The sequence below is a fragment of the Schistocerca nitens genome, chromosome 9 (assembly GCF_023898315.1).
Source record: "Schistocerca nitens isolate TAMUIC-IGC-003100 chromosome 9, iqSchNite1.1, whole genome shotgun sequence".
NCBI classification, from domain to species: domain Eukaryota; kingdom Metazoa; phylum Arthropoda; class Insecta; order Orthoptera; family Acrididae; genus Schistocerca; species Schistocerca nitens.
This window is the reverse complement of record NC_064622.1, coordinates 161,117,804-161,130,210: the sequence shown is the minus strand read 5'-3', so window position 1 is coordinate 161,130,210 and position 12,407 is coordinate 161,117,804. Positions and strand designations below refer to the sequence as shown.

The window sequence follows — 12,407 nt, the reverse complement described above, 5'->3', positions numbered from 1 at the left end:
CCTGTCGGTTAAATTTCGCATCTGTCGCACGTCATCTCCGTGTTGTACCAATTTTTATGGCCAGTAGTGGGTTGAAGGTTATTGGAAGACCTAGGAAGAGATGAGGATTATGAGAGCCAGAAAGGGTCAGATGGTCTAAAATTCCTTTAACGAGGAGAATAAGAAGAAGACATTGTGACTAGAAAGAAGTTTACTATGTTTTGTAGACCGTGTGGTACGAATGTATGTGGTGGTACTCGCTGGGTGTACCTGCGCTGTGTCGCCCCTGATTTAAAAGAAGCGCTGTGGTATGTGGCCTATAGGTGCTGAAGAAGTACGGACCCCACAACGAACTTGTAGCGCCACACCAGGCGGCTTATCCACCACACTTCGAGAATGCTCGGCTCTTTCTCAATTTACGACGCACATTAGATATCCTGCTCGGATCTCTACAGCGGTAGCAGCAGAGCTTGGAAAAACAATTGAGTTACAAAATGACGTGTAATTCACGATACTGCCGCTAGGAGACTAGTAAGCAGCAATGGCTGACAATGGAAGACTGACGATACAGCAACGATCGGCAATTGTATTTCTTTTTCATGAAACGAAAAGCCTTGTTGTGACTCAGAGGCGTTTCCGAGAACAGTTTAACACACGATGGGTCCCTTGCAAGAAGACCTTCCACAGGTTGTAAGATAAATTTGTTCGCCACAGAATATTGAAGCGGTACGAGTTGCTGTACAGAGAAGTCCCGGGAAATCGTGTAGAAAGTCAGCAGTGCAATTGGGAATATCCAGACGCTGCGTTCAACGCATTCTTAAAAGTGACCTCCATATGTACCCATACAAGATGACCTGTGCACAGAAGCTCAATGAAGAACGCAAGCAGCAGAGACTACTGTTAGCTCAGTGGGCGGAGGATAGGGAAGAAACTCTCAGACGAGGCGCATTTTCATTTAGACGCTTTTGGGCCACTGAAAACCCACAAATGCTTCATGAACGACAACATTATGCTCCGAGGATTACAGCGTGGGCAGCAATTTCCAGTGACCGACTTATTGGACCCTTTTTCTTTGAAGAAACTGTGAACAGCGAGCGCTATTTGAGCATGCTTCGCAATAACTTCATTCCACAGCTTATTGCTACTGCCTTGCCCTTCAACACACAGTGGTTCATGCAAGACGGAGCAAGGCCACATACTGCAAACACTGTGTTGGAGTTTTTACACAAGCATTTCGACATGCGGATCATTTCACTCAGGTTTCCAGGTCACTTCAATGACGGACAAAATTGGCCCCCCAATAGTCCAGACCTCAATCCATGTGACTTTTTTCTTCGGGGGTATCTAAAGGAAAAAAATTTTCCCGGAAGGTCCACGTGATTTAATGGAGCTCAGAAGACTTATTCTTCAAGCTTGCAGTGAAATTACGGAAGACATGTGCCTAGGGTAATCAATAACTTCAGTGTTCGTTTGAAGGAAGTTAGGAAACGAAATGGTGGACATATTGAGCAAGTGTCATGGACGGCTCTTCATTGTACTATACGTTCCTTTCAGATTGTATTGACACAAAAACAAAATGCTAACACATTTCGTGCGCCACACTGCAATTGAAAAGGCACCTACTAAAGGTCTTAACTTTGTCGTGTGCTATCGAGTGCTCGCATTCATGTAAACGCGTAGTCAAAAATTGTTAAACTCGTTTGAAATAGTTGCCCGCACCCCTCCAGAGACGGCTGCTGCCTCTCGTAACACCTGCAGTGTGCCGTGCTGTGAGGTACGCACCACGGCCTCGACGTGTGACGTAGTGGAGGAGTATGGAGAGTGGGGACTCGGGAGCCCGGAGCTCAGTTTGCCGGCAGACTGTACTACTGGCGGCGTCTGCCTGTTGCGTCACTCAGCGAGTCCTCGCCATGCTGTGCTGTTGTCCACGCTTGCTGCTGCTGGCTGCCTGCGCCTTGCTGCTGCGGCGGTCCCCCTGCGCACACGCCTCGCCCACCAGGTACTGTCATTTCACTAGCAACTACCTCTGTAAAATGTATAAGGCATGCTTGGCTGGGAAAACCCGAAGGGCAGGTTTCAGCTACCTATCTCAAAGGTCCTTCCTGTCCTTCGCGCCACTGGCACCTCCTTCGCGAAGTGAGAATTTTATGTTAAGTGTGTCTGAATCTTTTACATTACTATAATGTGTGTATGTGTGTGTGTGTGTGTGTGTTCGTGTGTGTAGTACGGTGTTATACACTGACGGGAAAAAATCGCAGCACAAAAAAGTAATTAATGTGTAGTAATGAAATTTAGGGAATACATTCTACATCTACATCTACATCTACATTTATACTCCGCAAGCCAACCAACGGTGTGTGGCGGAGGGCACTTTACATGCCACTGTCATTACCTCCCTTTCCTGTTGCAGTCGCGTATGGTTCGCGGGAAGAACGACTGCCGGAAAGCCTCCGTGTGCACTTGAATCTCTCTAATTTTACATTCGTGTTCTCCTCGGGAGGTATAAGTAGGGAGAAGCAATATATTCGATACCTCATCCAGAAACGCACCCTCTCGAAACCTGGACAGCAAGCTACACCGCGATGCAGAGCGCCTCTCTTGCAGAGTCTGCCACTTGAGTTTGCCAAACATCTCCGTAAGGCTATCACGCTTACCAAATAACCCTGTGACGAAACGCGCCGCTCTTCTTTGGATCTTCTCTAGCTCCTCTGCCAACCTGATGAGCAATACTCAAGTATAGGTCGAACGAGTGTTTTGTAAGCCACCTCCTTTGTTGATGGACTACATTTTCTAAGGACTCTACCAATGAATCTCAACCTGGAACCCGCCTTACCAACAATAAATTTTATATGATCATTCCACTTCAAATCGTTCCTCACGCATACTCCCAGATATTTCACAGAGGTAACTGCTACCAGTGTTTGTTCCGCTATCATATAATCATACAGTAAAGGAACCTTCTTTCTATGTATTCGCAATGCATTACATTAGTCTAGTTGTAACACAGTCACGTGATTAACATTGCAAGATCAGAGGTTAATATACGTGGGAGATAAGCCATTGTAAATGTGAAATGCTGGTATATTAATAAGCAGTTTAACTTCCAGAATAATGAGTGTAAGCATGAAGCCGTGTATGCATAGTGTCGTACAGGTGCCGTATGTCAGTTTGTGGGCTGGAGTTTGATGTATTTGGTTGGTCAATACAGAGGCGATCAATGCTGTTTGTGGATGACGCTGGAGTTGTCGTTCAGTGATGTCCCATATGACAGATGTGATGACCGAGCAGGTCAAGGCAACATGTCAACACTCTGTAGAATATGTTGCGTTTCAACAGAGGTATGTGGGCGAGCGGTCTCCTGTTGGAATGCTGTTCATGAATGGGAAACACAACAGGTCGAATCACCAAAGTGACGTACATATTTGCAGTCAGGGTGTGTGGGATAGCCACAAGAGTGCTCCTGCTGTCTACGAAATCGCACTCCAGACCAAAAAACCAGGGGGAGGTCCAGTGTGTTTAGCAAAACAAAACAAAAAAAAAAAAGGTTCAAATGGCTCTGACAAGGGAACCTCCCCATCGCACCCCCCTCAGATTTAGTTATAATTTGGCACAGTGGATAGGCCTTGAAAAACTGAACACAGATCAATCGAGAAAACAGGAAGAAGTTGTGGGGAACTATGAAAAAATAAGCAAAATATACTAACTGAGTAGTCCATGGGTAATATAGGCAACATCAGGGATGATATGAGTACAGGCGCGCCGTGGTCCCGTGGTTAGCGTGAACGGCTGCGGAGTGAGAGGTCCTTCGTTCAAGTCTTCCCTCGACTGAAAATTTTACTTTCTTTACTTTCGCAAAGTTATGATCCGTCCGTTCGTTCATTGACGTCTCTGTTCACTGTAATAAGTTTAGTGTCTGTGTTTTGCGACCGCACCGCAAAACCGTGCGATTAGTAGACGAAAGGACGTGCCTCTCCAATGGGAACCGAAAACATTTGATCGCAAGGTGATAGGTCAACCGATTCCTCCACAAGAAAACGTGTCTGATATATTCTACACGACAGTGGTGACGGCATGTGCGTCACATGACAGGAATATGTCGTCGACACACCTAACTTGCACACTTGGCGAATGGGTAAAAAGATTCTTCTACCTTGCCCGATTTAGGTTTTCTTGTGGATGTGATAATCACTTCCAAAAATTGATGAAAACATAAGAGTGTGTCACATAAACTTCAACAAATGAATGCAACAGTTTCACAGTCGCACAGTTTTCTCTGTGCTCTGTCAAAACATATGTTTTTAAGGTTTTCAAATTTTTCCGTGTGTAGACCGTCAAATGCTGCATATGTCCAAGCAAATCTGAACATGTCCTGGAATTTTGCACAGCGAAGTTGATTATGTGTGAGTGCCTGAACTCTGATAATTGTCTGAAAATAAAAATTTTCACCATGAGGTCGCAGGATCGGATCTCAGTCGTACCACGGTTTCGTTTTCTTCGATCTTCGTTGTAGACTAACCTTCACCTCTAAACGATGTGAAGGGTTGCCAGAAACCACACTTAGTTACGATTCGACGTTAAACTGTGGGTCCCCTTTTCCCGGTTTTATAACTGGGGTAGGTTAGGGAAACACATGTCTCCTGACTGGGGTCCAGTTAAAAAGAGTTGCACCAGGCCACTTAGATGCACATAAATTACTACTGTTATCTTCATACATAATCAAGTTTGTACGAAACCATCAGAGCACGAGTCGTAATTGCAGTTGTCCGGCTTCTTTTACACAAAATAGAATTTTGTAGCAAAAGGTGTATGAAACACTACAATTAATTTATGGAATTCCCACGTTTGTCGTATCTGTGCCAAATGACTTTTTTGTAGACTTGTAATTATTCCTTTCTAAGCTTCCCGATTTATCCTATCTGGTTCGATAGTTACTCCTGGATACTTGAATTTCTCTGCCTGGGTAATTGTGTCGAATTCGGTGATAAAATCTGATTGTTGAATCTCGTTCTGGTCCCTTCAGTGTGGTGCGTCTTCTCCTATGAAATTTGGAACCAATTTTTTCCGCTATTTCATTAAGTTTCTCCACAGATTGGATTGCTTCTGGTCCGTAATTGGAGATGACAGTAAAGTTGACAGGAAGCAATAGACAACAAAGACGAATTTAATTTTGGAGGCTTCTGTAAATATTTCTGCCTTTAGTTTCATTTTACCATTTCCTGATAAATTTCTCCAAATCTAAACTGACAAATAATGTCGATAATCCATCCCCTGACCTAATCCCTCTTCTGATCTCAAATGGTTCAGAAAATTCTCCAAAATATTTCAGTATTGCCTAAACTGTTTTTATTTTGTTTGTAGATTCGTGAGCAATGCAATACAACAGTTAAGATTTGATAGGGCGCAGAGCAGTTTATATGGCAAAATGCATAAAATGTATGCAGTAAATATAAGCTATTCATAACTATTCTGTTAAATTACTGCATGACTGTTCATACGAATAAGACACAAGCAATGCTTTGGAAATGAACTTTGTGTAAGGAACTAATCAGCAATGAGTTTGGATGCTTACGAAATCGGACACAAAATTTAAACAATGCAGTTAATATTAGTTTCACGCGTGTGTTACATTTTACAGTATCAAAATGTTTCATTAATTTTCGGTAACAATTATGGAAGCAGCAGAGGCTGAAATACTGATGAAGATTATTTTAAATAATAATTTCAAACCAGGAAAAATCCAGGATGGAATGTAACAACATTATAAAAAGGAAAGTTGCTGCTCACCATATAGCGGAGATGCTGAGTCGCAGATAGGCACAACATAAAGAATCTCACAATTAAAGCTTTCGGCCATTAAGGCCTTCTTCAACAATTGATGTCAGACACACATACACGACTGCAGTCCTCTGAGTTGAGTTTGCGTGTGTGTGTGTGTGTGTGTGTGTGTGTGTGTGTGTGTGTGTGAGGGGGGGGGGTGTCTGGCACCTATTGTTGACGGAGGCCTTAATGGCCGAAAGCTTTAATTGTAAGAGTCTTTATATTGTGCCTATCTGCGGCTCAGCATCTCCGCTATATGGTAAGCAGCAAGTTCCCTTTTCATAATATTGTTAAATAATAATTTGTTTTCGTAATACACTGAGGAAAAGAATGAAAGGTCACTTTTTTGAAACCACGTCCTTTTCGTCCCATTGTGTCGTATAAATGTGAAATTTGGGTCAGAGATGCCTACAGCCGACCCCTGTAATGGTGCAAAAGCATGGCGCCCTACGGCGTCAGCCTCGGGCTTGACGATTCTTTGAACACTAAGGTGGTCTACACACACGAAAAAAATACCAGAACGCAGAAGTTCATATGAGACGTAAGGTGCGTTAATTATGTCACGTTGGCAACAAATTTCACAATTCTGCCCAGCGTCACCGTGAATATGTCACACAATGGGAAGGTGTATTCCTCCTCCCCCCTTCCGCCTTAACGACATCTCACACCATCGCTTGACGCTTCTGCGATGGAGGTCACAACTGCGACACCCGACGTTTAAATCACGCTGTTTTCGTACGCGTGGACGAGGAAAACATTTTAAACACACCACCGGTCAGAATCGACACGAAAAGGGTTCAGGAGGTTGCACAACGGCAGTCAATAAAACCACCTCCTCCCTTTGGGCCTTCATTTACATACATTTCGCTGTCGGAAATGATAGTTCGCAGTCTGATGTACAAGAGAACAGCTCTTCTCTAAGGCCGTTGTGGGGCTGAAACCGTAGAGAACGTGATCTGACCATTTTGAAAAGTAACGCAACCACAGTTTTTTCTCTGGTTAACTAGGGAGGATTCAAAAGCATTCTATGTGATTTGAACGTGATACGAAGCAGCGAAGGGTGTTTACGCTTCTCAGCCATACTGTTTCGCATCCTCCTGTGTATGATGAATGGGACGCGGCAACATTGACACATGCATGAATGAAATGGCAGAGGGTCCCTGTAAGATACATCAGTTCGGTGACATCCTCGATGCCACTCACACAGCACTAAAAAAAATGTTCCTGTACAGAGATAATCCCTGACTAATTCGTATACATCTTCAGGCAGGCGACCCTACCAGCACACCTCAGATTTCGCATGCCTGCAAGCAGGCTGTAGGGCAGCAATGAAGCGTCATTCAGTTGTTGGGTGTCGAAGGGGTTACCTGCCCGCAGACGCCTAGGATTGGTCAAAGCTGTACAGGTTAATTTTTAAAGTGTTCAACAAAGGGGCTCAGGTAGCACCGAGAGCATTATCGAATTAGGCGTCTTAGAGAGATACTCGGCCATTTTATTCATGCGTGTGTTAGGACGACAGAAAAGGGTGCGAAACAGGAGAGCTGTGATCTGATGCGTCAGATCACATTCCGATTTCATCGAATGGTATTGAGCGGTCCATAGTAGTTCCACTGTATATACCAGAGCAAAAATTGCCCTTGCGATGCACTCCAAAGGGACCAGATTACGTTCTACATCTACATCTACATCTACATGGATACTCTGCAAATCACATTTAAGTGCCTGGCAGAGGATTCATCGAACAACCTTCACAATTCTCTATTATTCAAATCTCTTATAGCGAGCAGAAAGAACGGACACCTATATCTTCCCGCACAAGTTCTGATTTATCTTATTTTATCATAGTGATCGTTTCTCTCTACGTAGGTCGGTGTGAACAAAATATTTTCGCGTTCGGAGGAGAATGTTGGTGATTGAAATTTCGTGAGAAGATTCCGCCGCAACGAAAAACGCCTTTGTTTTAATGATGTCCACCCCAAATCCTGTATCATTTCAGTGACACTATCTCCCCTATTTCGCGACAATACAAAACATGCTGCCCTTCATTGAACTTTTTCGATGTAATTACGATGAAATGAACACCCTTAGCTGCTTACAGGCGTTGACATACGTCAACGGGGACAGATGAAAATGTGTGCCCCGACCGGAACTCGAACCCGGGATCTCCTGCTTACATGGCAGACGCTCCATCCATCTGAGCCACCGAGGACACAGAGGACAGCGCGACTGCAGGGATTTATCTCTGGCACGCCTCCCGCGAAACCCACACTCTCAACGTATTGTTCCGCACTACATTCATAGCCGATTCCCGTAAGAGTTCGGGCACTATTTGTGCATTCGCACAGAAGAAGAAGATGGTCAAGTGGCCGGTGAGCCTTAACTATACATTTACTAAGATGGTATCTGTTCTTTCGGACATGTCCGAAAGAACAGATACCATCTTAGTATATATATTTTTCACTGTAATCCGTCAGTCCTGTCTGGTAAAGATCCCACACCGCGCAGCAGTATTCTAAAAGAGGGCGGATAAGCGTACTGTAGGCAGTCTCCTTAATAGATCTGTTACATTTTATAAGTGTCCTATCAATAAAACGCTGTCTTTGGTTAGCCTTCCCCACAACATTTTTATGTGTTCCTTCCAATTTAAATGGTTCGTAATTGTAATTCCTACGTACTTAGTTGAATTTACGGCCTTTAGTTTTGACTGATTTATTGTGTAACCGAATTTTAGCGGATTCCTTTTAGCACTCATGTGGATGACCTTACACTCTTCGTTATTAAGGGTCAATTGGCAATTTTCGCACCGTACAGATATCTTTTCTAAATCTTTTTGCAATTTTTTTTGATCTTCAGATGACTTTGCTACTCGATAAACGACAGCGTCATTTGCAAGCAACCTAAGGCGGTTGCTCAGGTAGTCTCCCACATCGTTTACATAGAAGATAAGGAACACCAAACGCCAGAAATCACTTCTGTTGTACTCGATGACTTTCCGTCAGTTACTACGAACTGTGACGTCTCTGATAGGAAATCATGAATCCAGTCACATAACTGAGACGATATTCAATTAGCACGTAATTTCACTTCAAGCCGCTTGTGTGGTACAGTGTCAAAAGCCTTCCGGAAATCCAAAAATACGGAATCAATCTGAAATCCCTTGTCAATTGCACTTAACACTTCATGCGAGTAAAGATCTAGTTGTGTTTCACAAGAACGATGTTTTCTAAATCCATGTTGACTGTGTGTCAATAGTCAGTTATGGTTCAAATGGTTCAAATGGCTCTGAGCACAATGGGTTCAAATGGCTCTGAGCACTATGGGACTTAACATCTGTGGTCATCAGTCCCCTAGAACTTAGAACTACTTAAACCTAACTAACCTAAGGACATCACACACATCCATGTCCGAGGCAGGATTCGAACCTGCGACCGTAGCGGTGGCGCGGTTCCGGACTGAGCGCCTAGAACCGCTAGACCACCGCGGCCGGCTCGAACACAGTATATGTTCCAAAATGCTGCTGCACATCGACGTTAATGATATGGGCTTGTAGTTTAGTGTATTACGCCTACTAGCTTTCTTGAATACTAGTGTGACCTGTGCAACTTTCCGTTCTTTGGGTACAGATCTTTCGTCGAGCGAGCGGTTGTATATGACTGTTAAGGATGGAGCTTTGCATCAGCGTACTCTGAAAGGAACCTATCATTTTTATTAAGTGATTTAAGTTCTACAACTACATACATATTCCGCAATCCCCCATACGGTGCGTGGCGGAGGGTACCTCGTACCACAACTAGCATCTTTTCTCCCTGTTCCACTCCCTAACAGAACGAGGGAAAAATGACCGCCTATATGCCTCTGTACGAGCCCTAATCTCTCTTATCTTATCTTTGTGGTCTTTCCGCGATATATATGTTGGCGGCAGTAAAATTGTACCGCAGTCAGCCTCAAATGCTGGTTCTCTAAATTTCCTCAGTAGTGATTCACGAAAAGAACGCCTCCTTTCCTCCAGAGACTCCCACCCGAGTTACTGAAGCATTTCCGTAACACTCGCGTGATGATCAAACCTACCAGTTACACATCTAGCAACCCGTCTCTGAATTGCTTCTATGTCCTCCGTCAATCCGACCTCATAGGGATCCCAAACGCTCGAGCAGTACTCAAGAATAGATCGTATTAGTGTTTTATAAGCGGTCTCCTTTACAGATGAACCACATCTTCCCAAAATTCTACCAATGAACCGAAGGCGACTGTCTGCCTTCCCCACAACTGCCATTACATGCTTGTCCCACTTCATATCGCTCTGCAATGTTACAACCAAATTTTTAATCGACGTGACTGTGTCAAGCGCTATTGGTCTGTAATTTTGAGGATCCGTCCTTCTACCCTTCTTATATACAGGCGTCACCTGCGCTTTTTTCCAGTCGCTCGGGACTTTACGTTGGGCAAGAGATACGCGATAAATGCAAGCTAAGTAAGGAGCCAATACAGTAGAGTACTCTCTGTAAAACCGAATTGGAATCCCATCAGGACCTGGTGATTTATTTATTTTCAACCCATTCAGCTGCTTCACAACCCCATGGATGTCTATCACTATGTCCTCCATACGGGAATCTGTACGAGACTCAAATGGCGGTATGACTGTACGATCCTTCTCCGTGAAAGATATTTCAAATGCCAAATTTAAAATTTCAGCTTTCGTTTTGCTGTCTTCCGTTGCCAGGCCAGATTGATCAGTGAGTGACTGGACGGAAGCCTTCGACCCGCTTACCGATTTTACTTAAGACCAGAATTTCCTTGGGTTTTCAGCAAGATATTTTGCTAAGATATGACGGTGGTAGTGGTTGTATCCTTCACGCATCGCTCTTTTTACTGTTACTTCACTACTCCGAGGATATTTACTTCTACGTTACTCATGTTCAAAGGGGTGGCAAGACCACGAAGCTGTTAGAGAAGAAATGAATCCGCCCGGGGGTTTCGGCAGTCTGATAGGCTGTGAAGAACGTTCTAGATCTTGAAATGTATGGGAATCGACTCGCCAATAGAAGGGGTGTTTTTCATTGACGCCATTTATACACCAACTCCTGAGGCCCCTTCTTGTCGATTCTGAGTGACGGTGTGTCTGAAATGTTTTCCTCGGCCACAAGAGAACCACATGATTTCATCGATGGACGTCGCGGTTCTGACCGACTTCGCAGAGGCGTCAAGAAAAGGGGTGAGATGTTGGGGTGAGATATGGAGAATTGGGGGTGGTGACGACTTTTTCATTGTGTGACATGTTCGCGGTGGCGTTGGGCAGAATTGTGGTGGTGAATGTTGTTACCAATGCAGCAACATTAATCCGACGTCAACTTCTGGCTTCTAGACCTTTCTTCGCGTGTGTCGACACCTTGGTGTTTGAAGCTCCGCCGAACCTGAGGCTGACGTCAAAGGGTGCCACGCTTTTGCATCATTACAGAGAAAGTTTTCAGGCAGCTTTGAGCCAAATTTTACACTTCTGTGTCGAAATGGGGTGAAATGACGGGGTTTCAAAAAAGTGACCCTTTAATTCTTTTGCGCAATGTATTGTGAAAGCTCAGACGTCCGGTGTTAATTTTAGTCAGAACTTGTAGGTTGAGAAACCTTGATCCTAGTATAAAACTTCTCACTAACGTTTCGCCCCAGGGTATAAACAGCCGAACACATGAGGAACTGTCGCTGCGGAAAAACTGGTAAGTTGGCCATATTATAACAGGCAGTACAATGTGTAGACAATTAATTAGACGAAGAGAGTTTGAAATTGAATAATAGAAAATACGGATCCTGAATTTTCGTAGGTAGGGCGGGGGGGGGGGGGTAATCTCAAACGATTACTTTTAATGGAAAATTGTGTCTTCGCTCAGAGATGTTCATGTACTTGGCCTGAAGATATCTCCTACAGATGAGGAAGAAACGTTGCTGAAAAGCTTCATTTTACTTGTTTTTTATTTGTTCATCAGATGGCTTGGGACCATGCGAGCTACAGCTACGTGCTATGAAAAGAGTCAACACGCAGTTTAGAGAATACTGATTAGAAACTTTATGAGCAAAAGATTAAATAATTAATAAAACACGAAAAACAGGAAGTGCATGAATAAATAACACACCACAGAAAAAAGTTGTCAGCTACTGCGAGGGACTCCTGTACAGAATAGTAGTGTGCCACAAGGAAATCTTTCGACTTGGATTTGAATACTTGGGGTTTACCACTCAGTTATTTCAGTTATGCTGGAAGCCTGTTAGAAATGAAACCTGATGAATAGTGCACACCTTCCTGTCCAGTGCTTGAGGGAGTGTAAATCAAGCCCGTATTGTTTTTCCGCTTAGCGGTCTCTGAATGAATGTTGCACGTCCTTCTACTCAGTCAATATTTCCAGAAACAAATCACAGTGTGGAAATAAACTCTGACAGAAAGTAACTGCATCACCAAGAAGCAGCTGTCCAGCACAAACGAAACTTGGTAGGCGTGTTTCTACTGCTGGAAGATGATGTCTATTAAAACTTCGCACCAGTCGCGTAAGAGTGGCGCTAGTTGGGATGCAAATCAGATTTGTTTTAAATACACGTTACAACGTTCGTGAGCGTTAGTTACCTTT

The 12,407-nt window shown here is 43.9% G+C and overlaps 1 protein-coding gene across 1 annotated transcript in view; it reads left to right on the top strand.

The window, feature by feature from the left end:
• Positions 1-1,845: 1,845 nt before the first annotated feature.
• LOC126203152 (uncharacterized) overlaps positions 1,846-12,407 on the top strand; it is an 80,837-nt gene continuing 70,275 nt past the window's right edge. The window contains exon 1 of the mRNA XM_049937395.1: positions 1,846-1,978. Coding sequence (XP_049793352.1) covers positions 1,890-1,978 — 89 coding nt within the window. The 5' untranslated portion in view covers positions 1,846-1,889. The remainder of the gene's footprint in view (positions 1,979-12,407) is intronic.